Below are 25,541 nucleotides of genomic sequence, written 5' to 3'. Positions count from 1 at the left end.
AGGGCCACAACTTGACAATTTTGCACATCCAGTGCAAGTTTCCATCAGGGACAGAGCAGGTGCAGTCATTGGAATGAATTAAGTTTGCAGGCACAGAATATTCAACGTTTTAATCCTAAACTCAACAAAAACACAGCTAGAGCTGCACTCTCATGTGCAAAGCTACTGTTTTCTAATAGGAGGTTGGAGCAACCCTACCCCACACAATTACATTTCTTCAGTCCTGCCTGTTGGATCAGTAATTGTTAGGAACATAACCTGCCAGTGACAAATGACCACTCATGTCCTTGTGTTAGATGCTTTTATTTTGTGCTGTCAGTGCGAATTGAACACCAAGACTACCACCATTTGTGCAACAGCTTCCACAGAACAAAGCTCACAAATACATACCAACATACAGCAGAACAGATCACAACAGTACTCTTACACTTTCAAGAGACAGTAAGCCTACACGGAGTGAAATACAACTATTACAGATACATGATCACTGATTGCAAAGGTGAAATCTGAGAACACCAACTTGTTTCAAACAATTCTGTCCTGACAACTCTGCACCCAGTTTTTAGCTGTGGTTGTAATGGCAGTCATGCTTGAACAAGAACTGTGTGTAAGTGTTCCAGTGTAACCCCTCAGAGGTACACGGTGCCGTTTTCCTTTAGTGACAGCTTGTTTTTATACATATTTTGTGTAGTCAAATATATGCTTTGTGTTCCCCTACACTATAGTGTATGTATGCTCTTTTCCTATGCTTTCTTTTGTGAACTACCAAAACAGCATCCTGTCAAGCTTATCATTAGCATAAGCCTGGAAAGAAACATGAAACCTGAATGCAGTTTAAATCAGTCAACCCAGCCCACTGAGACAGGATAACACTTACGAAACATATTAATATATAATTGACAAAAAAGAAACAAGAAACCAAGTGCAAGAAGTGAGCTTACACCTCCTAGATTTACATTCATTGAGGCACGTAGTGTGGTGCAGGGTTAGGTGAGGCAATATAGTTGACTTGGTGCAGTGGTCCAGAACTTACAGCATTGGGAATTCGTGGGGAATTTCCATACGGTGGATTTACTGGATGCCAGGAACTAAGGTAGTGATAGGCAGGTACTATAGAGATGCAAGAGTCATACCCTGGGATAGATGGCTGGCCATAGGGATCTGACACCACTGGGTAGTATACCGTGCTGTGGGATGGGGGTGGAGGCTCTGTGTTTTGAAAGTTACCTAAAAAAAGAACAAAACACATTTGTCATATACTCTTAGCATATTTGTGACTTTATACATAGACTTTCATCACCACAAACATAGATTTTCCCTTCTGGCTGCCAAAATAATGCTATTTAGTTGACAACAACTTTATACCCCTATATTTTATTCCCAATGGCAGGGTCAAAGTCACCTTAGGACCTAAGTTGGTGAGTTATTCTCAAGTTAGACTCATCACTAAAACCCATTAGAGAATTACTTAGCAGCATTCTACAGAAGTAGCACCTTTAAGAGAAACTTAGGTAAAGGGCTAATATGTTATTTGGCTATTTAATCCTTGCGATGATGCTGTTCTATGCAGGAGAACTACCCCAGCTGAACAGGCTGAAGCATTATCAGCACATTAAGCCTGTCTGCATCCAAGCAACAGACTTGTCACGATGCACTCTTTACAACATTGACCATTTGCCACGTTCCACAGACTTTCACGAGCCAGGCATCTGACCTTCTTGACATCTTTTTCCTTATTTAATACAAACCTTTTATTTACTGCCAAGTCTATCTACCAGCTTCTCACAAAGCTGCTACAGGAAGCTAAGTTCTGCTGTAATTTTTCCACGCAGTAGTTGACACAGCTAGCAATGAGGCCTATTCAGAAGATAACAGCTCAGCTTGCAGAGCCTAAAACTAAGGGCTGCAATATCTTTTTTAAAAATACTTGTGAAAGTAGCAATGCTCGATGCTTGCCAAAACTTAATTGTCTCCTTTATTTTAAGAACAGGCATTGTTTTGATACCATGACTATTTGCTTATCAATGAGCAAAAGAAATGCCTTCAACGCAATTTCAGAGTAACTTCTTCCAAGTTAAAATTAGCATGCTGAATGCAAACCTAAAAAGGATTACTTTTCTTTTTTACAGCTTTAAAATGCCTTTGGCACTGATGGCTACACCAGTAAGTCTAACATAACTTTAAGCAGTAACAAAGATGCAGAGGAACTTGTGGTAGCTCAATACAATGCTTACTTTACATCTTCTCAACCTCACCCTTCCTATAATGGTGCAAGCAAGCAGCTGCACTCTGAAAATCATTCCATTACTTTTCACAGTCTCTGGATGTGGTCTTATCCAGAAATACTAACCATTTGCAGGTGCTTCCAAGGGAACCTGATGGACTTCAGCTCGCCCAGCATCAGCATAGAGCTGAGGTACTGACTGATCTAGGACGTGAGCAGGCTCAGCATATGCTGGATAAGCTTCCACTGGTGACGCTGGTGGTACTGGCTGTACGTACACCATGGAATGCCAATAGCTCTGGTGGTAATACTTTTTTGGGGAAGAAAAAAAAAAAAAAGACAAAACAGAGTCATGCATATAACCACACTCCCCATCCTTCTTCCCAATCACTGCTAGTTTCAGATCTAAAAGGTAGGAAGAAGTGCATTTTTCTCTGCTGTCTCTACGATAGATACACACAAAGGAGGGAAAAAAAAGACAGGCTGCCAGGAGAGTTGCTGGAATAGCTGCAACTACCTCAGTTCTACACTGGGGTTCTAATTCTTAAGGATTTTTGAGTCTTTGCAATCAACTTTGTTATATTCAAGATATTTTACCCCTTACTTCTTTAGTTGGAAAAGCTGGTGTACTACTATTACTTCCCAGAGTTCCAGCACTGACACTGCCCATGGCTGATGGTGCTGAGGCAATGGTTGTGGGCAGCTGCAGAGCAGTGGTTCCCAAAACACAAAAAGCATTCTGAACACAGCTGTGCATGTCCTAGAGGATTCAAAGCACACATCTCTAAATGGTCTTTGATCTCATCTAACCATTTTTTTTTTTTTTTTTTTTAAAAAGAATAGTTCAGGTTCCTTTCCTTTATCTTAAAAGAGAGAATATGTATACCATCCTCCACAAAAATCCAAGTAAACAACTGGATGTACTAAGGTGCTTTACAATTTGAGTTAGAGCTTTACTTCCTGAGCTACACTTTAATCTCCTCCAAGCAAGCCCATATGTATTAATAGCCAACTACACATTTAGCACACTTGGAAGTCTTAAATACATCAGTACATCTGTCAAGAAAAGCAGCAGTTTTTACAGGCAATTTACTGTACTCATTTTAAAAGCACTTACTTGCAGTCCCAGATTAAAATAATACTGCAAGACCTTTGTATCTGAAATTAAAGGACATGACATTAAAGAGCAAGTTAGTATAAACTGATGAGGAAAATAAGTTTACATATATTAGAACATTTAGAATCACTTAATAATTAACTAACTACTTCAGCATTTTTTTCTTTAATGTTTTGAGGGTGATGAGTATGTCTTCAACATGAAGAGATGCAATAGTTATAATGACCTGTTAAGTTAACGTAGTGAGATATTTGTACAATAGTTGTGCTTGACTGATGTCAAATCAAACTTCAACACGACAGAATCATTTAGGTTGGAAGAGACCTCCAGGACTACCTAGTCCAACCCATGACCTAACACTAACAAGTCATTACATTGCTTTAAGTCTGGTCTTGATTACTCAAGTGATATTTGTCGGATCTGTTATAAGTCTCCATTGTCTAAGCACCCAACTAGGAACTTTAGCAATTATGGCTTATTAAGGCCTGGTTTTCAGAGAAAAGTACACTTCATCATCATCAAATAAGAATTTAATTACGAGGTCCTGAACTAAGGTATCTGCTAAGAGCACTGCCTCTTTTCCTCACTGTAGAAATAGGGAAGTGTCTGGAAGCAGAGACAAGGCAGGAGCCACCTCCTCATACGCCAGTGGTCACTCACCCCTGATGTACACATACTGTACATTCAGTCTGTACACACACAGTGAACACCCACATACCAGGCTGGCACATGAGACGAGGGCCCAACTCCATAGAGACCCCAGCTTCACACTGCTTCTGCCCAGAGATATGTCAATAGAGACAACATATACAGCAACTCTAAAACCTTCAGACCTAGGTTTTGAGGTCCCCCAAATGGTTATAATCATGTCAGAATACGGGGGGGGGATAAGGACTGTTCCTTCCTTCTCCTTCCTCACTAGGGTTAAAGGGAATCCAGTTCCTGCCTTCTTGCAGCTAGTCTTTTACTTCTGTCTTCCATGTACTGGATTATTTGACTCAGAGCAAACACGTGATACACTGAGGAGCAATCCCAGAAGCACAGAGGAAGTTTAAAACCACTTGCCAATCATAACAAGGTTCATGAAATCCAACTGCCCAAAACAGTGGAACTCTTTAAAGCCTTTTTAAGTTCAAGCATGTTTTAATGCTATGACAGTTCCAGAGAAGTGCATAAACTGATTTCTCAGACATACAACTGAGATTTGTTTTAAAAGGCTCAAAAAGGTAAGTCACCTATTCCACAGCAACAGGTTTACATGGAAGTAAGAACAGACACGTAATTTAGTACTCCTAGGACCTCAAAAAAAAAGTCAAAGCAGTAAAGGAGAGAAAACAACTGAACACGAGCAAATCACTAAGGACTTCAACTTGGGGGAAGTATAGCAGCTCTGTAGGTGTTGCTGTCTCCTTACCACCTAACCACTCCTTCCTAGACCACGACCTTGGCTCCACAAAGCTTTCCTGTCCATCCAGCTACTACACGTGCATCCTTTCACAGCCCTGCTGTTCTGTAGTACTGTCAGTTTGCTGTAGACAGGAATAGCATCAGAAATGCAAACCCCAATCCTGAAACGAACAAAAATTTATTCCTCTGTTGCCAATTCTTAACTCTTTTACTGTTCAGCAGATTTGATCAGGGCAACAATCCACTTCAACATAGAAAAGGAACTGTACGCACTTCCTAAGTTAGTTAAGAGCTCTGAGCTTACTCCTGAAAACGCTGGTGCTTTGGTTGTGACATTGACCAGTTAAATACAGAAAATAACCTGAAGACTTACCTAAATGCCAACTTTTTAGTATCTAGCTGAAACTGCACCTATATTGGAAGGCTTTTTAAACCTAATTTTGTTCTTCAGTTGTTTATGCAAATCAAGTGTAAGAACTGAGTGAAACATCTGCTTCATAGCAGCGATAACAGTACAAAGGAGGAGCCAGGAGACTGAAGTGAAACTGATACAGGAAATACTGATGTCTGTGGTATACTAGAACAGAAGCTGGTACAGTAGGAGATCAGTCTGTTTATGTCTAGATGTCTATGTCTTTTAGATGTCTAGAAATCCAGTCACTCTTTAGTAAAAGAAAAATGCCTTACTAAGCAACAGCTAAGCTAGAAGAAATTAACCACCCTGACATGAAAATATAAAAACCACATTTACTACTGATAGAAGTCTCATAAGGCACCAAGACAAAGGTCACTGCAATGATGAGCGACTCTCAGATCAGATCAATCCTGAATACCACTGCAGGAAAGGAATGGCCTCTGGAACACAGCAACAGCAAGCAGTCTACCAGCAGCTGCTCCAAATGGAAGGGAGGGGATGAGGCTAAGACACCTAAGGTCACTGTACTAATAAATGTTTCACAAGCCCTAAACTCTATAAAAAAATTCAAGAGTCTCTAAGAATTGGAACAAATCATAAGTATCAATTAATACTATAGCACATGGTGTATCTTACTCTCCAGTCCAGGACTTCAGTCTGTTAACAAGTGAGGCTCCCAAACTATGCCAGGCCAAATACCAGTCATTCAGGTAGTGTTTTTTGTTTTTTTTTTTAAAAAGGAAACTGCACAGAACTCTATGTCAAGTATATCCAAATACCTTACCACGCACTACTCCAAAGCTTCTGTGTAGTGACACTGATGATAGTCTCAATGTAGACAGCAATAATACAAGGAATTACACATACCATGTGTCATTAACTACCAAATGTAAACTTCTAAAAAAAATTTGGAGTTTTATCTCCAAAAGGACATGGCCAGTACTACAAGGAGTGACTCATTTGAAGAGCTGAGGGCAGGTCCTGAAGAGCTTATTAATCCACATCCACTCCAGATTTTTTCAGTACACTTAACACCCAATTCTCCTGAGTGCTGAAAGCCTCTGTTAAGGGCATTTCATGAAAGCTGAAGATGATTAACTCTGACAGGTACTTAGAATCATCTGCAGTGATACTACTGCAGTAGGGAAGTAGGAAGTAGAATATTCAAGATCAAAACCAGGAATCAAGAGTACCTACAAAAGAATAAAGATATTGCTAATGTGTTTGGCACTACCTATTAGAGCAGCAGACCTTTGAGGAGCCATGCCATGATGTTTTTGCATCCTGCTTTTTTTCTCCAGATCAACTTCTGGCAAAAAAAATAAATAAATATAAACCTCAAAATTCAAAGCAACTTTGGGCCAGAATGCTGTGAAATCTACCAGATGCAGCTACCTGAACTGTAGGTATCAATTGTAGCTCTTATTATCTGAAATAGGCCCTCTAGGATTAGTACTTTGATGCAAGCTTCACTCAGGGACAATGAAGCTACTTTAGATGGAAGTATGCTGAATCAAGCATGAAAACAATCTGCATTACTGAAGTACTTTATGCTACATCTTTAAATAAGATAAGAGATTTTGGAATAAAAGTCACAAGCTTTACATTCTAATGCACTAGAACTCAGCGCTACCATACATCTGAAATATGGTCACAGTTACAAGGTTGTGGCATGTTTTTTCCCACTCTCCTCCCCTCCCCCCGAGTGGCTGTCAGAAGAAATTGAAGTTATATACTTAGAGTAAAAGCATACCAATCCAAACAATGAAAAAAAAAAAAAAAAAAGGCTGGATTTTACACACCCTACATTTATGCAGCCAGTTTTTATTCACTCAACCCTGAATGAAAGGCTACTCTCCACACCAGCAGAGAAAATTCTTGAGTCAGGAGCTTCAGCAAAAGGTAAGGCTTTGATAAAAGTCATATTTGTTCCATCTGTAGGTGGCTATCAAACAAGCCAACCACCACGCACTGACTTTCAACATATTCACTCCATGAAGTGGGGAGAACACCTGAAGAGCAGGTGTACTTCAGCCAGCAGGCAGAGATGAACCCACTGCAAGAACAAATGTACATGTATAAGCAGACATCCAGTTCTGCCTACTGCCTTCCAGATCAAGCTACAGCTTACCTCTAGCTTGGCCTCACTACTCCCAAAACCAACCTCCCCCAAGCTGTCTGCCAGAGAAAGCAGCAACACCTGAAGCTGTGTACTTGATGCAGTGTCCATAAAGGTAGCCAGAAGTAAACACCAACACCTACCCAGAGCATTTGCGCTACACATTAGGACAAGACAAATGCTGCTACTGGGACAAGCAGGCTGAGTAACTGCTTTTACAACCTTTTTAAGTCTCTAATCCTCAGAGTAAGCTGAGCCATTGGCAATGCACAGAGAAGAGAGGATTTTCTACAGCTGCACAAGTTACACATAGACGAGCTATCCTTCAGTGAAGACAGACACTGTATCACAACAGTTTTATCTTCCTTTTGAGATGTGTGCCTCTATCACATCACTGCACACTAGGCGGGAACGCTTTGAGGCCCAAGAGGAAAGCAAGATACACAGCACAGTAATAAGCAGGACTGTTAATCCTGTAGCTGAGGTACTTAGCTCATGGTAAGGACAGCAAACAGCTTGATCTTTGGCTTACTTAATGAAACAAATCTCTGCAAGTTACAGACCCTATTTGTGTCTCAAGAGGCAAAAACATTATAGAACAAGGGGATATATTAATGACCCCAAAATCAAGTATGTATATGCCTGTTGCACTGTTAGCCAAACCTTGCAGCTTTGCACTGCTTACAGGTATTCTTAAATTAGAGCAAGTTGATTAAAGTCTACCACTTCTGAAGTGAAGCCCAAGCTCAGCCGACAAGGCTGAAAGCCAATTTCAAGCTGCTATGCTAGTAGTTACTGTACTGGTCTTCCCATGCTTGGTGCTTGTCAGACAAATCTACCTTAAAAGATGCTGTTGTAACTGATGACAGTACACAGGAAGTCTGTGCACTCAATGAACAGAAACCTGCACACTGTCATCTCTTTCTGATACTACAGAATGGCATCTCAAAGCCATACAGGACAACAGCCCAATATCCACTGAACTGTGTAACACCAGAACTTTATAAGCATATAACTGGTTTTAAAAAAATACCAGAAAAATGATTATTCAACCCAGAGGTGGTAGGATACAGATACAAGCACGCTCTCCACTGACACTTGTTTCTTTAGGATGCTGTCTAAAGCTGCAGTAAATCATGTTTGAGTCTGATATGAACTTGTTATTCAGGACTATGAATTTTTACTGTAAGCATCCAAGCCATTGCAGCTCAAATGGAGTAAGTAGTAAAGAGCCACTTCTTCCCACTACAGGTATTCTGTTAAGTTTCCAAGGAGAAGACAAGTCAGAACTGCGTAAGTAGTAAAATCACAAAATACCTTCATTACCTCGAGGCAGATCATTGCCACTGGGATCACAAGAGTAAGGTGGAGGAACGGCACCAGCTTCTCCCACCTCACTGACTGGAGGAAGAGGAGCTGAGTAAATTGGGAATGGCACTGATGAAACAGCTACTATTAGAAGAAAACAAAATTCAAGTCAAAAACAAAAAGTCAAGTCAAATTTACAATACCATCTTCCTCGACGGAGAAAGATGTGAAGTTACACAATTAGGAGTACACTTCCTATCACCTCAGTACCCATAAATAAGCTTTAACGTCAAGTTCTCTTTAGTAATCACTTCTCCCCCCACTTCAGAATCAGAAGTCCAGAATTTTTAAAACCAGACGGGAAGGTTCCAATTCCACCTCTTGTGTATCTATTTATGCACTTCATATTCCAGTTAAGAACAAATGCCTCTTTCAATCAGTTGTTCATACTAGAGGGTAGGTCAGGCTTTCCTTATATAATTGTCTGTCCTAGAACAACAGGGAAAAGACTACTCACTTAAGTCAAAGAACTGTGATGATAAACCCACACAAAAATGCGGGAAAGCTCAAAGCACACCAGGCAAAAGTTTTTGGACAAATTTATCTTGAACACATATTAGGGGGGCCCACATTTGTGGAACAGCAGCTTCTTTTTAATTGCATCACCAATTAACTTACAGAGAACAGTGCTGACTGATCTCTCAAGTAGAGTACAAAATAACCCAGACAAGTAAAAAGAAACAGATAAAGAGGACAGAATTCAGAATTAAGGAGAACTGAATGACAATAGGGTTTTACAGGGATTTATGTTTGTTTTTTTTTTGATGCTAAATGAAGAGATGAGTTACAGAAAACACGAGAAACACTCTTTGTAAGGAGAGAAAGTCATTTGCTTAAGGCAGACATTTCACAAGAACAAAGGAAAGACAATTCCAGGTGGTTAGTGTGTGGCAAGTCACAACTTTGATCTTGCCATAGAAGTAGCAAGTAACGATGGATAGGAGCTAATTACGACCACAAAAATGAATTTGATTCACTTTTGCAGCCCTTAAGCTGTCACAGCCAGCAACTCTTCTGGAAGAGTTAGTAAAACCTGGGACTTACACCACTCTCAAGACAAAGAAAACTAACTGTAAAAACACAGGAAGGAAGCAGCCATGAACTCCTGTCTTTTAGAAAAGAACCCGCTAGTAAAACACTTTGCATTGATGGCTAAAGGCAGGCAGGGTGGGGGGGAACAACTCCAAGGCAGAGACTTCCAATTCCCATACAAATTCAGCAGCAACTATTCCCTTCAAAGCATGGGAATGTGAAAGTCAGCAGTGGAGTTACAACTACTGATAAGTCATTTAAGTCAAAGCAAGTGGTAGTTTAAAAGCCCTTCAACATCTGTTTTGGATATGTAGAACAAGGAAAAAATGGGAAGTAGGAATGCAACTGAAAGGTTAGACATCCAAGTTCACAGCCTTAGCATGCACACTACCTGGTGTCCCTACTGAAGGGGGAGACACTAGGACTGGCTGAACACCTGTTTGTGGGGGAACAGTTGTTGTGATGCTGGCTTGAGTGGAAGCAGCAGAATTTGAGGAGAATACTGTAGCTGGAGCAACATTAACACCTGTGGAGTTTGAGATTACTGCAGAGTTCACCATCACCTGCAAAAGAATCAGCATTCATTACACTACCTCTATAGCTGGCTTGGACAAGAGCTACAGAAATATCACAGGTTAAGAAGTCACACTTTACAACTAGAACTTCCAAAGTGCACTTCTGTGAAGGCAAATAATTATCCAAGTCCTCTAGAACTTGGCTTGAAAAACAAATGACCTAAAAATATTCATTTAGATTGCAGACACCTGCAAATGCATCTTTCCACCCTTCCATTATGTGCTATAGGGGATTATATTCTTTGCAACAAGACTAGGAGGGGAAGAACAACCCCCCTCCCCCCACAGTGGCTATGCACAGTGTGCATCTCTCCACAGGGCTGCCACAACAGAGCACTAGATACTACCTTCTGGGGATAGCTGTAGGAAGCCACTCCATCTTGAGATGACACAGAGACCGTCCCTTCTTCCTGAAGGGGATCCAAAGCAGAGCATGGTCCATTTAAAAGGCATAGAAGTGAAAGCTACACACACCAGAACCCTAAAAATTTTCTCATCATGAACTACACATAAACACTGAAGTTCTTTCATAACCTGTGTAAAACAAATTTTATTCTGATGTGCACAGGTCTTTCACACCACTGCAGGCCAACAGGTAACTTGAGAAAGGAAGAGAGCTAGCCCCTGACTAATTTCAGATTAAAAAAAAATTAAAAGTCAATTCTATCAAAGGTGAGATCTCTCCATTTACACATCAGAGGGATAAAGCTAACTGGTATAGGATTAGAAGGGTAGCATGATAAAAGCAAATGTTACCTGAAGCAGAAAGGGGAAAAAAGTAAAAAGCCCTCAGATTTTGCTTTGCAGAAGGAGAAGGTGGAAAGCCTTGATGTATCTAGCACAATTCAGATGTGCTGGCAGACTCTGATAAAATACTCACCAGTGTGGGGGGAAATAAGTGATCTACCTTTTCTTCCAAACAACAAAAAACAAAACTTCTGACCTCCTATGTTAAGTTTTCTTCCAAAGACAGTTTCCATGAAGAACACTACACGCTTCAAGGATTCCCAATCTGGGCAGGCAGTGACTAAACCTTACCAAGTTTGCTGTAGGCTCTGCTGAACTAAATACTGCTGCAGTTCCACAGTCTGGATCTGGAATGCACAGGCATGATTAACTGAAGCTGTAACATTAGATCTCATTGTTCAGGAATTTCTAAAGAGGTTGTAATGTGTGCATTACAGTCACCAAATATCATATCAGTTAGAGACCGAAGTTTTACTTACCTGTAGGTGCATAGAGAAAATCTTCATGAAATTTCCCTAGAAGGAAGAGAAGTGAAAGCTTTGATTTAGGAAAAAAAAAAATGCTCAAAGATTTACCAACATTTTACTGCAGTGCATTTGTCAGCTGAACTGCTTTCATTATCACCTTGTTTTCTGCAGACACCAGTCCCTCCCTCATTTTGTTATCCATCAAGTTTTGCTATTTCCAAACACTATGCAGCAGCTTGGCTTGCTACAGACCTATCCCATCAAAAGATGGATGTATCAGAAGGTTGATGTCCTAGCAAGCTTGAATGAAACAGCAACACATTTTTATCAGACAATGAATAAAGAATCAGGCACGCATGTTCAAAGCTCATAATTAACAGATCTTTAGGAGACCTAAGGAACCCTGTCTAATCAAAAGCACACCACAGATCATCCGAACCAGTCTTTTTCCTCTTCCCAACAATTCTTTAAGAACTCACCATTTTCACATGTTTCTTCTACATCTTCCTCTGATGAATTCAGGGTTTGCTTGCTGACTGGAACAGAGTTTGGGCCTCTCCTTGCTACCCAAAACCCTGCAGGACTGTGGACAATAGGTGTAGGGCTACCCTGGCTCTAAAAAGAGAAGTCAGAGGTGTGCATTTACAAATAGTTTAAGCCTTTCCATGTTCCATACACACCCACAAAAAAACTGCAGAAACAGGCTGGCAGACCAAATCTTGCTACAATCACAGCTTACTAGAATTACAGTCCCTGTATACCCTGCATGTAGCAAAACAGTTGTGTGACATTTCTTTCCTTCACTTTTTGTTCTGCCAGCATACTTTGGGTAATTTATCTTTGAAGACCTACAGCTGTCCTATACAACATATTCAAGTTGCTCTCATCTAGAGTTTAGCCAGCTTTGCATCAGGTTCAAACAACACTGAGAAGAAGGGAGCAGACACCAGCCAGCAACCAGGACTCCAACCTCCTGCACATACTTCTGCATTCCTCACCCTAGGCATTCCTACCGACTAATCAGCTCAGATACCACACAGCTGGAAGTTGCCCCATGGTCTCTACACTAGAGAGACCGATGCACACATGCCTGACTTCCAGGCAGCAGTACCTATCAGGTTTCCCACGAGACTCTTGTAAAGCTTTACATGCCACTTGTTTTTGCATGGAAGTCAGTCCTTAGCTGGACATGTTAAAATCTAGAGTTCTCTGAAGCAGGAACACAGAATTATGAGAAGCATGAGTAAAAGGAGGCAATTCACTCTTTTGTGATGGCTAAGGTGACACTCAAAACTCTCCTCAGAAGACATGATGACTCTAAGATCAGAGTGCTCAGAGAGCCTTGCAAGATCTCCAAAGGCGAAGTACAGGTGGTAAGTCAGAAGGTTTTTCCACTAGGCCTCTAGCACGATGGCCAAGTCCAAGTTTTCTGCAAGATGCATTTTTCCCCAGGACATACTAAATTCCTTTGGTAAAGGAGACAAGGAAAAGACAGAGAAAAGACTTTGGCATTGACAGTAACAGAGTGGCTGAACAAACATGAAAACTATTCACTTGCTGCTGCAAGTATATAGTTTAGCAACAGGGAGGAAAAGCAAGCTTGTAAACTATATTGATTTCAGGGGCTGGGGGCAGGAGAAGAATTATTGCAAGATAATCTGCCCTAACTCTTTGACAGACTTGGAGGAAAATAAATCAGAGTAAAGATCACAGATCTTGTAAAGGCAGGTGAATAAAAAAAGGCTGCTGAAACAATTGTGAGTTCTCCTTCATTTCATTAAAATGAAAAAAAAAAGACTTCAAATTTGTGAGGGTCACTGCTTCAACATAGAATTTCAAGCTTGTTTTTAGAAGAATTGTCTTCCTGTTCAGATAGCTAAAATAAACTCATTTTTGTAGTGCACCCATTTTTGTACTAAGCTTAGATTGCATAGCTGAAAATCAGAATAAAAATTGATTGTTAGAAGTTCAAGACTGTATTGTGCTACTTTTATCTACAGTCTAATAACATAATAACAAGTATTGTTTTAAAGGAAGCTAAATTTATGGAAATAGAGAAATCCAAAAAAGTTTCACTAACAACATGTTAGTCCAAAACATCACAACTATATATTCATAGGACCAATCCAGGCCATCACTACAGTTTTTGAATCTAGTTACACAAATCCTAAATTATGATGTGGCAAACTGAAGCACTTACTCTCCCACAGTGTTTACAACTAGACAGACATCCAGAGTAGGAAGGCATTTTTTCCCTAAACCTTGTTTTCAAACTGCAGTAGAAGGAAGAAATATGACCCTACCTTTATCAAAGCGTGCTAGAAGAGAAAACACTGCTGGGGGAAGAAGGGGTATAAGTGAAAAAGAAAGGGAAAGGCCAGAAAAATTAATGTTTTAAGCAGGTTTTTACAGGATCTAGATCCATGTCAGCCTTCCCTACCCCAAATGTGTTTACTGCTAGTTATTTTTCCTGGAATAAGGTTTAAGTAAATAAATGCTGTGAAATTAGGTGAAGAAATGCTGTGCATTTATTTCGCCTTTTTTTCTTTTTTTTTTTGCTTTGAGCTTTAACATATACATTGTTCATAACTTACTGGTAAGGCAGGAAAAGCACTTTCATCCCCTTCTTCAATTTCATAGAAAGTTATTGTTTCTTCTGATCCTTGAGGCTCCTCTCCATTCTCCGGTACAAATCCGTACTGACATTCTTTATTCACACACTGCATCTGACGGCGGCTACAGCTGTATGAACTTTAAAAGTGAGAAAGGTGGTTAAGAATCACCACTACTGGAGCTTCACCTTGGTTTCACTGCTCAATTTTAACTCTTTTTGGAAAGGCACAGTAATCCCAGTGTTCACCACTGTGCCATTAACAACCAACTCAGCCCTCCACAGCCCTCTCCCAGCAACCTCCCCAACTCTTGTAGAGCAATTTTTTGTAAAGAGGTTGATATTCACTTACCGCGACCTGCAGGAGAAATTGTCATAGCTCTGATAGCATCTCTTTCCTGGACTGGGGTAGAATGCTATTTGAGGGCCAACCATGTTGTGCCTGTTTATAAATCGGGCAGATCCCCTAAGTTTAAAGGGTAAAAGGTGCAATTACCAGGAAGTGCCTCTCAGATGGAACTCATTTGTAGTTTTATCTATGAAATAGCACAAGCTCTCTCCTAACTAATCCACAGCAAGAACAAACAGAACAAGTGGTGACCTCAGACAGGTTTCCAATGCCTCATACCTTGGCATCCCAAATCCACGGTTATGTCTCTGAGGAGAATTCTGAGGATGACAGAGGTCATAAGGTGCCAAGTTCCCACCACCCTGCGAGCAGTGAACTGGAGAAGAGCGCCCTGAAGGAACACCATGCTGTAGCCGGGGTGGAAGAATGGGCTGACCCCTGCTATAAGCCACAGTCATAAAGACTTCCTTTCCACGAACTTTCTTAAGCAATCTCTTCCGTGTTTTCATATCCATTTCTGCAGTTTCAGTTGAGGACAGAAGAGACAGGTTTACATCTTAAACAAGGCATGCTTCCTGGTTCATAGACCTCTACACGTGGTTCTCAAACGCCAGATTTTTTTTTTTCTTGGCAATTTTGAGCAATATTAATCCCATTGTGTATTTTCAATGGACTTGCTATTTTACAAAGTAAAAATTTATCCTTCTGTATGATGGATCACTTCACACAAAACCCCTATTACAACTAGATCTTATACCACAGGCTCAGTTAAGTCACTTTCTCAATATTCAGAAACTGCTACTACTAAAATTGTTCAATCCCCACCCCACCTCTTTCCAAAGAGGAAGAATGCCCATGGAGAACTTATACAAACCTATTCCTGAGAAGTATCCACCTATTTTCTGGTAGCTTCCTCCCTTTCGGCCGGGAACCACATTCCAAGCAAGGACAGGTGCCACTTGTGTCACTGGCTTTAAGTTTGCCAAGGGAACAGTATGCCTGCATGAGAAGCATTCACATTAGCAGTACTGCAAGGATAAAAAAAAGTTCAGGGAGCTTGCCAGAATAATAAAAGTTTTGTTCTCCAGAACAAAGCATGAATTACTGCTACTTGTGTATTTTGCATATCAAAAACTGTAAGCTAAGATTAAATCTCAACACTTAATTCGCAGGTCAACTCTTTCCTCCCTACATTTGTATACCTTCAGAGGTACACCTGAAAGCATCTGACAAGACAGAATTTCTGCAATATGTAGATAAGCAAAATCGTAGATCTGGAGGAGGGTGAATGCTTTGAATAACAAGGTGGAGAAACTGATGGGACTCATTAGAAGTGCCAATTGCTTTTACAGGTACAACATAAAGTTCTAGAAAAACTGGAAACAGAAGGTAATTTGCTACCCGTGAGTTACACCAGACCTGTAAAGATCACTTCCACATTCTAGGGAAGAGCAAGACTTCACAAAAAGCATCACAGAAACAATTTTGGCCATTAAAAACACAAAAAAGGTTCCCTACAACATTCCAGTTGAAAAGTCATCACCAACAAGGGAGTAAATCTCCCTGTTAGCCACACTTGGTATTTAAAAGCCTCATTTCTCCTTTCTTCTTGAAGTATCTTAACAACCCTATTTTAAGCATCTGTGAACCCACATTCAACTAAAAAGAGTTCAAAGGAAGTTGTCACCATATTGCTTACTTTTCTGCCAGCTCCTCAATGAACACAGTCACCGTGTTGCCATCCTGCCCAACTTCCTGGATATGAGCATTGTAATACTTACCTGCAGGCTCCAGACGCACCTGGAGAGAGAACAAGGGAAGCTTGAAAAAAGGCTAGAGAGCATCAAGGTGCTAAATACTGTCTACAAACCACTAACAGCAAAGGCTGCTCCTAGCTGATAGTACATGGAGAGCAATGTACTAACTGAAGGGATGAAGGAAGGAGAAGAAACAGTCCTGCAAGTAACTTTTAAACTCTCATGATTCTTGTAAATCAGATTTTGTGTTAAGATTTCTGCCTTCTAACTTATTGTTACACACTGTGCCAAGCAGGTAAGCAACACAGAAGACGTGTATAAAAACTTGGGTAGACGAAAAAAATAAAAAGCTCTAGTCAGCTAGAAGCAAGTCACTGAATGAGTCATCAGCATATTTTTCTTTAAATAACGCTTTGAGGTAAGCCTTCACTACATACAACATGGGAACAAAGAAAGTTAGCCTTGCTTTCAGCATCTCCTGGCTGCTCTTTGCTTTCTCTCCCCTCTCACGTACAGAAAAAGTAACTTAAAATCTGTTATGTTACTCTTGAGAGATGGAAGACCAGCCAGACTTGCTGGTGACCCCCAGTGAAAAAACCTAGACAACTACCTCAGATGTACCCCCTCTACATTTTGAGCTCTCAGTCTGGAACACCTAGACTCACAGAAAATTATATCACTGTTTCACGGCATGTTTCCAAGTAGCTTTTCTTTCATAGCCTATGTCTAAGTGAAGATTTTAGGCAGAAATGTAATGTAAATGTAAAAAGGAAGTCAGATTAATAGCTACAAGGAAGAGAATGAGAAAAGCCTTGGAAAATTCTATGAAGCAATTTCATAGCTTAACATACTCCACTTGAAGCAGTTTTAATGATTTATCATAACTGAATCTCCTTTGAGTACTAACCTGACACTTGTCTCCTAAATAGTACTGTCTCCCAGCAAACACCATGTAGTCAGTTTTTTGAAGCTCTAAAAATAAATGAATAAATAAATAAAAAGGAAAAAGCCTATAAAATACTGTTCTTTCTTCATGTATCCTATAAGTACTTCACAAAGGCACCCAACTACTAGATATAGGCCAATTGAGTTAATACTTCCTATGAATATCTAAGCATTCCCCTTAGTAACACTAAAGTAACCATAGATATTCTGAGACCACAACCAGGATAAGTCCCAGGAAATTAATAATATCCAGCTGATGCACAACTGGCACTACTTCAATATTACAACGTCCTTTGTGATGGTACCGAGTTAATCCTGCATTTAATACCAATCCTAGTATCAAGAATACTGGACTTATCTTGCTCGAGTACTGGTGACACTTGTCATAAATGAGGTATTATTAACACTCCTGAAGTCTCCCTTGCTACTAGATTTCAATAGGTTTTTCTACATTCCTTGCTCAGATTCTCCGCACCTCAGTATTCACCATACATAGTTACTATACTATGTTCCAATAATTTTAATGGCCCTCATTACTGCTCATGCAATTTTAAGATGCTGGAGGTCTTCCACATGCAAAGCACTTCAGGTCAGACATCCATCAAACATGACTTCAAAACTTATCTTTCTTGATAACTTCTTTATGTATCAGCCACAGTATATTGCCAAAAAGCAGCAACCTACATGTATCCCAAAGCCACAAAGACCATGAAGTCTCTCCTGGATGCTCAAGCCCAAGAAAACTGGGAAGCAAAAAAAAAGACACAAACAAAAAGCCACTAATCTCATTTAACATATCTCACTACTAAATTTGAGACTTTTGTGACTACAGAACTCTGAAACCAGAATAGAGCTTAAAAAAACATAAGTCCTCACATACACACTGTTTAAAAAATAACGACCATCCAAACTGAAATTTGGATGACTCCCAAGATAACAGTGATAATACAGAGTTGTTCCATATTCTGCTCAGTCCCTTTATTTCCTATTTTATAGCTAGTAAGTATCACGTGTCATATTTTTAGCAACTTCACACAGTGGCAGAAGCAGTGTATTCAATGGTTCAAAGTGAAGCCTGGTGAGAAGATGCACTACCTAGATGTATCTACTGGCTTAACCAGTACCCTGCATATTTCATCTATGCTGAAACAGGTGGCATACATCTCAGATCCATCAACTTAAACACTGAGTCTATTACAGAAAACTTTTTTTCGCTTGTTTTAAAGGTACCTTTTCTGCTATCCAGCCAAACATCAAACTCCACATTTCGATAGATCTCAGGGTCCAGTGCCTTTAGCACTTTATAGGGGAAAGGCATCTTTGAGGAATTTTCGGGAGGCTAGAAAGAGTCAAAATGGACAAGCATTAACAAACACATTTAAAGCACTCAGCATAGTCTCTATCCTACAAGCATCAGTGGACCATTTTAAGAGGTATATATATATATATGATTTCCCCACATTTTTCACATCTACTGTATTTGCCTTGAGCATAACACCCAAGAATATCAACAAACATTTAAGCATTACAGATTGTTACTCTTGAGCCTAGTTTTGATCTCTTTGTAGTTTGTCTGCTCAATGTTTGAATTAAACATTCAGCATGCTCTTCACTCAAAAAGAGAAGGAAATTAGGTAGACATCATGGCTAGAAATCACAGCTTCCAAGCTGGTGGGAATTTCACTTGTTATATCTGAAACCAGGTCTCTGGAGAGTTTTTAAAGCCTGTTCCAGAAAAACTATTTATACTGTATTCACAATGAAAGTGAAATGATTTAAACCACTTCTAGGACAAGCAAACAGCAGACCATGAAATGCCTGCTGAGCTCCATCTTTGGGGGGGAAAGAAGATCAGCTGAAATAGTGCAAGAGAATCTCAGGAAGGTGTAAAGCTTATCCAGTTTAAGAAAAAAAAAAAAATCAATGGCAAAAGCAAAAGATGAATGGAAGGAAGAAAAAACATTTTCCAAAGTCACCTTTTAAAAGTAGAACTTAGGGTTTACCCCTAACAAAGGGGTAACATCCTACAACAAAAGGAGGAAAAAAACATCTCCCCTTTCCCCTCCCTCCAGAGAATTCTTCCCTAATTGCCGAACCTTTGATTCTTCAGTGCCTTGTCTGAACTTATCTTCCACTGGATTGTCAGCATCGTTGCCTTCCCAGTTGTCACCTCTAAGCAATTTAAAATAAGATTACAAAAGATGAAATGCATAATTTCTAACAAGGATTAACTAACTAACTGTTCACACAACCCGAAAAAAGCACCATGGTGCCATCAAGTGGTAGATTTTGCCCAAAACAAAGGCTTCAGTGGAGTACAGGAACAAGACTTTTCCTAGTTTCAAGAACATGACCTTCACCTGATCAACACCTACCCGCTAACAGTGGCTACTGCTTGAATTTTCAAAGGGTTGAAGATGACCCCACTGAATGCAATTGAATTCTTGCTCTGTTGAGTATCACAACACCCTGTTGCATATGCTATAAAACCAATGCCATCAGCAAGCACTCACTAATGGTTACAGCCACCCTTCAGGACCTTCTGGTGACTTGATCAACAAAGGATGCCAGGGTTTCAGTAGGTATACTATTTCCCTCAACCCAGTCATCCAATAGACCTGAATAATGTCACCATTTGATTGTTTACACAGGGATATAATTCCATCTAGAAAAGGGAAAAAAACAGTTTGCTGCTCTCTCAGTACTATTTTTTTAAGCCCTTATAGCTCTGTAGAGGCAATAGTATAAGTTTCTCACCGAGAGTACTCTGATGATATACAGAACTACTTTATTTACAAATAAGCTTTCATTTTAGAGTCACATGCAACTGTAACATTGCTAGCAGCAAGTGATATTCAATTTCAGGACACTTTCAAGCCCTAAGGAAAGCATACTGTTTTTTCTTCCACAATACACCTCAGCTTTGTGTTGGCATGAGATAGGAAAAGAACTTGAGTACCCCCGCACATTCAAAGAAACTTGGGGAAGTCAGACTTAACCCACTGCTATTTGCAGTTTTTGCACATTTCCCTTTGACCATATTCCCTCCCCAAATACTACCTCTTTTCTGATGGATTTCTGGGTACTTTTTCATGAAGACAATCAAAGTTTACATCCTCGCTTCCTACAGAGCCACTGTTTCTGTTCTTCTTGGATCCACTCCGAAACATCTCAATTGCAGACCTTAATTCTTCCTCATCCATGGCAAACACATCTTTGTACAGAATCTCATATAATACAGCTGGACAAATCAACACAAAGCTCAAAAATAAAGATAACACCAAAAGCACAACAGCTGCAGCGTTCAATGTAAGCATATCCTCAGATATCATCTATTGTTAACAAGGCACTACTTAAATTAGACTCAATTAAGGAGATCATAAAATAATTCAAGTGGGAAGAGACCTCTGGAGGTCATTTGGTCCCATATTCCACTTAACAGATAGTATACATTAAAGGAGCTTCCCCATCTCTCTCCTCCCCACCCCTGGAAACCAGAATAAACACTGCCTATAAACATATGAAAATAATTCTTTCATAAGGAGAAGAAAAATAAAAATCAAGTTTACCCTGGCAAATAGCAGCATTTGCCTGGAATTGTTTTGTATACACAGAATCATAATGGCCATTGCCGGAACAGCACAGTAGTATCTGGGAAAATAATTTTAAAAATTCTTTAAGAACAGAGTGACATAAAGCCTAACTATCTATTTGATATTCTAGCTCGAGAGCATTATTCTTTTACTCTAAAGGCAACACAAACCCACCAAGAAAACTGTAAGTATTCTAAACAGAAAAATGGAAGAACTGCAGGTTTGCTTAAAACTGAAGCCTACACAAAGTCAGTATATAAATTCATCTGTTATACAAACAAAATCCATTGCTTTGTTTATCATGTTGAATTAAACATGAAACAGAGTTGGTTTCAGAGTTAAGCTCAAAACAGTCAATTGCTCAAGAGGTAGTATTACCATTTAAACTTCCCATAAATTAAATAACCATGTAGAACTACCATTAAATTTGTATTAAAATACAAGCCATTAAATGCAGAATCCCTGAAGTACAGTGACCAAGGATCAAAGGCACACTTCCATACCTGAGGGACTAGAAGAACATCTACTACTCTAGCCCCCAGTAAAGCTTTGATCCTGTTAAGCACTATTATGCTGCCTTTTCAAATAGGCGCATGCTTTCCACACCAGATGTGTTGATGCACACAGTAGATGTACACCACCGAACCTTATCTCAAGGTGTGACTATAGCCACCTGTAACAGGCAGAAGCCCTCAGGCAGCTATCAGCACAGAGCCAGCAAGGGTGCCTCCCAGTGACCCATTAAAAATCAAGCAGTATTTTCTAAAAGTTAATGAATTTTGAATTTAGATTAAGCTATGTTGGAAACTACAAGGAAAAAAAATCTCCCTCCCTGGAATAATTGAGTAGGTAAGCTGTTCCATTAGCTCCCATTCACAATGGGCTCCATTTGAGCATCAGAAAAACTGAACAATTTGTCAGATAAATCCATTTCTGTTAACATTCCCTGTTGACAAAGAAAAACCGTACACTTTAACTTCCAGAAAAAAGGCAGTGTGGATAGGGGAGAACACTGTCTCCTCAGCAGTACGCTAAATCTTGCTCTGCTCTTCAGCAACTCAATCCAGGTATCTCATTCTACCAAGTCACATCAGTCTGATTTCCACTGGGAAGTGTTCTTACTCCGCAAAATTTGAGAAACACGAAAGAATATTCTGGAAGTCAGCTCTTCCATTCCAAATTAAATTCGTTTCCAACAATAAGCTGGAATAATAAAAGGATTGGCAAGGGAACAGCACACAACCCATCCCCGGCAGCAAACCTACTGTAATTTGATTAAGTCATGTAAATACTGTGCTGTCTCCAGGAGCTGAAGTCAGCTCTGGGGGGTTGTTCTGGTATGCCAGAACTCTTGGCTGGAGTTAGAGCACAATTCCAGTGACAAACTTTCACAACTACATGGGTCTGGAGGTATCTGGGAGTCAGGGGTAGGAGTAGGAAATTGCCTCACTTCTCCTCACCTTGTCTTCAAAGCCATTGTCTGTAGCATAAGTGGGTGGCTTTCCAGGGTACCGGTACAGAATAAAGTCTCGACTGGGTAAGCAGAGGAAAAAGAAGACTTGAAAGAGCACACTTTTAGAACCTTGTTATGAAAAAGGCTGAAGGGAGCTGTCTGGAGAATCCACTGTAGGTTTACAGAGGAAAAACTCAAGCAGAAAACTTTCCCTGATAAATTAATGCCATCATAAAGCAATAGCTTGGGGGGGTGGAGTAAGACTCATCTTGAGGAAAAGCATCTGGGAAAGGCAGTTACATCTGATCACTGATTAAGACATGTGTCATATTAGGTCAAGTACTTATGCCAGTGGCAGGGTGCTTGGCCATCAAGACAATTCAGTCCAGGTGATTCAGTCACACTTCAGCATTACAGGCTCAGTACAGGAAACTTAATGCTTGCAAAAGTTCTGTTTGCTCTTTAGTACTGGAACAGAACCAGTTTGTAAAGGGGTTCTTTTTAATCAGCAGATACTTGTTCAGTACTTGCTCCTCACTACCAGAGCCTTCAAGAACACCTACTTGAGTTTTAAGAAGCTACCACAGTGTTTCCACCACACACAGCTCCTACTTCTTTCATATGCTCTCCATTCTTCAGCCACTAGAAGGAAACACTTGACTAAGTTTAATATTAGTGAAAAGAAATCAAATAAACATCCCTGGAAACTGACCTACCTCTTAATCCATACTATTAAAACAGTAATTGTGATGGCACCCATTTACATGTTAGTAGTAACTTCAGTAGGATGGCATTCTTACCACATTTCACAAAATGGGTTTCAGCAACAAATATATAAAAGGTTCTGGAGAAGTAGGCCAGAACCCAAATACTTTTAAGACTGAAACAAAATGAAACCTAAGAAAAAGACACTTACTTGTAGATCACTGATAAAGCACTTATTTCCAGCTGGCCAGCACTTTCCTATGCAAAATTAGGAAGTTACATGAGGGGTAGCAGGGACATTTTCAACACTAGGAACTCTATACTAGCCCTCCATAGTATTATAACAAACTGACAACTAACAGTGACATTATTGAGAGTAGAGACAATGATCTGGAGGAAAAAAAAAAATAAAAAGATATCTGCAATAGAATATGGCCATGATAACCAAGCTGACAGTTAAAGATGGAACTAGCTCTGCCAGGTGCTCAAGGACATCACTCGATTGTTTTTATTTATTTTTCAAAAACCACTGTTTCAGAGCCTGCTGCAATTCACCACATTTACTAGTTAAAAAGTCTAGAAAAAATAAGACTTAACCTCAGGCTTGAAAACTAGCATTCAAAGAAAAAAAAAAAAAGGAGCTGAAAAGCTCAATAAATATTTGAGGTACAGTCCACATTTTCCATTTTTTTTCCTTTCAAAAAAAAAAAAGAAAAAGGAAATTACAACTACAAATAACACCTGCAAGAAAGGTCTCATCTTTACTGCACAACCTGCATAGATGGCTCCTTCAAAAAGTTGAAACCATTACCCCATTACTTCCCTGTTCTAGCTACCTCAAATTTTAATACCTCCACAAGTAGTAACAGATGACTCTTACCTTTGGATCTCCCAGACGCTCAAGGTATTTCTCAAATGACCCCTCCACATACTTTCAAAAAAACAGAACAGATATAAAAAACTTAGCTAGATGAAAATAATCATATTTAAACCTAAACTGGCCTGCCAACTCCAATCACTTTGGGGTTCTAAAGGGCTGTGGTCTCACCAAGGGCACACCTCAGCTACTGCCACAGGGCATGGGGGCTGATTTTGGGTACCAGTGTACAAATACCAAGTGCTTTGGTATCTCTTAGGAATATGAGTCTGAATATTACTCAGCAACTTATTTCCCTCATAGCTTAAGTACTTAACTGATTACAGAGAAGGAGAAACAAAACAAGCACACAACCTATGAAAATGTATCTCAGCTGTTGTACTTCAAAAGTCCAAACAGCCTTTCAACATCTGAAACATGGGATCCCAAGCCAAAAAGAAAAAGATCTTTTATTCTAAGCAACTGCCTCAGATGCAAGCACATGCTACCTGTTAGCCCAAGGGTAGCTGCTAGTAAGCCAGGTGCAAGACATACAGAGTGTTGTAAAACTCAGTCAATATAGAAGCATTAAGATTCACAAAGTCTCATAAAATCCAAAGCTACTCTATTGGGCCATTTACAAATTGTGTTTCAAAGGGTCATTGGAACACTTGACTCCTCTTCCAGCACAGAGTTGTTTCAAAGCACTAATGGGGTTTTGAGCAACAAGTTTCTCTGCTGCTGACACCCTGGGATCTGCTTAGAGAGTTCCTATCTGTGACTACAATAGCAAAAGCACCTCAGCACTGATAGAAAAATTGGGAGAGAACGTGACTATACTTTAAAAAAAATCTCACTGTTGCAAGCAGGAACCGAACCCTGACTAACACCAGCAAAATCCCTAGCTTTAATCAGCTAAACTGGAGTCCTCACACAGCACCTCTGGTACTCCCTGGGTCACCTGCAGGGAACCAAAGCAATACAACCAGGATTTTGTGCTATGACTAAACACACTCAGGAGCACTCTACCTTGTTTTAGTGTTCCTTTCTTACTCCAAAGTCCTAAAGGTTTCTCACATAACTCTGAACTGACTGTGCCAGAGAATACGCTGCACAGCTGACTAGTATCCTACTGCCTGCTTAATGAGAAGCCTGGGAATTAGCAAGTGGACTGATTTCAGGGCTTTCTGAGGTATCAGGTCAAATAAAACTTGTCAGGACTGCGGCTCAGGGAGGGCAGGCAGCCACCGCCATTTCACACATCCAGGGGGCTGATATGGAGAACCCCCTGCCCCATTATTTCCTAAATGCCCATCTGAAAACCACCCAGCAAACCCACCATTTACTTACAGACTCAAAGTTACGCTGGTTTTGCCTCATAAATGAGACACAAGCTTTCCTAACTTCCATGTGATGGATTTGACATGAAAAAAGCTGAAAAAAAAAAATAACATTACAGGTAAGAATGAAGGAGAAAGTTGGCGGGGGTGAATTCCCGTTGGACTTTATTACTCAGAGCCTCGACGGCTGCCTTTGGGAGGAGGCTGGGAGCTACTTGGGGATGGAAGGGGCAACCTCACGGGGTGGAGGCCGAGCCCCAGGGGGTCCCTGCCGGCCCTACCTGCTCCGAGATGGCCCTGAAGAGGCAGGAGGCGTCCTTGGCCGTCAGCTTGCGGTACAGCCCCAGGCTGCCCAGGTACTCGTCCATGGTCACCTCGCTGAGGGACTTCTGCCCGAAGTACTTCTTCCAGCCCTTCTGCATCGTCCCTGGGAGGCGGCGGAGGCAGCGGGGGGGAGGCCG

At 40.3% G+C, this 25,541-nt stretch overlaps 1 protein-coding gene across 1 annotated transcript; it reads right to left on the bottom strand.

Moving 5' to 3' along the window:
* Positions 1–958: 958 nt before the first annotated feature.
* Positions 959–25,502, bottom strand: LOC311213908 (UDP-N-acetylglucosamine transferase subunit ALG13-like; the record flags this gene model as incomplete). The annotated part of the gene is made up of 24 exons (XM_084294246.1): positions 959–1,227; positions 2,351–2,534; positions 3,342–3,382; positions 8,609–8,734; positions 10,071–10,245; positions 10,605–10,667; positions 11,296–11,351; positions 11,484–11,519; positions 11,951–12,086; positions 14,066–14,222; positions 14,435–14,548; positions 14,711–14,948; positions 15,306–15,430; positions 16,131–16,231; positions 17,096–17,160; positions 18,364–18,472; positions 19,230–19,305; positions 20,194–20,374; positions 20,703–20,784; positions 22,187–22,259; positions 23,096–23,142; positions 23,765–23,815; positions 25,091–25,174; positions 25,362–25,502. 24 exons carry the CDS (start codon positions 25,500–25,502, stop codon positions 959–961), a joined length of 2,730 nt encoding a protein of 909 aa, XP_084150372.1.
* Positions 25,503–25,541: the final 39 nt, after the last annotated feature.

The sequence above is a fragment of the Netta rufina genome (assembly GCF_964035555.1).
Source record: "Netta rufina genome assembly, chromosome: 12".
In the NCBI taxonomy this organism is placed as follows: Eukaryota; Metazoa; Chordata; class Aves; order Anseriformes; family Anatidae; genus Netta; species Netta rufina.
The sequence above is the reverse complement of the archived record's forward strand: the minus strand, read 5'-3'. Positions and strand labels throughout refer to the sequence as shown.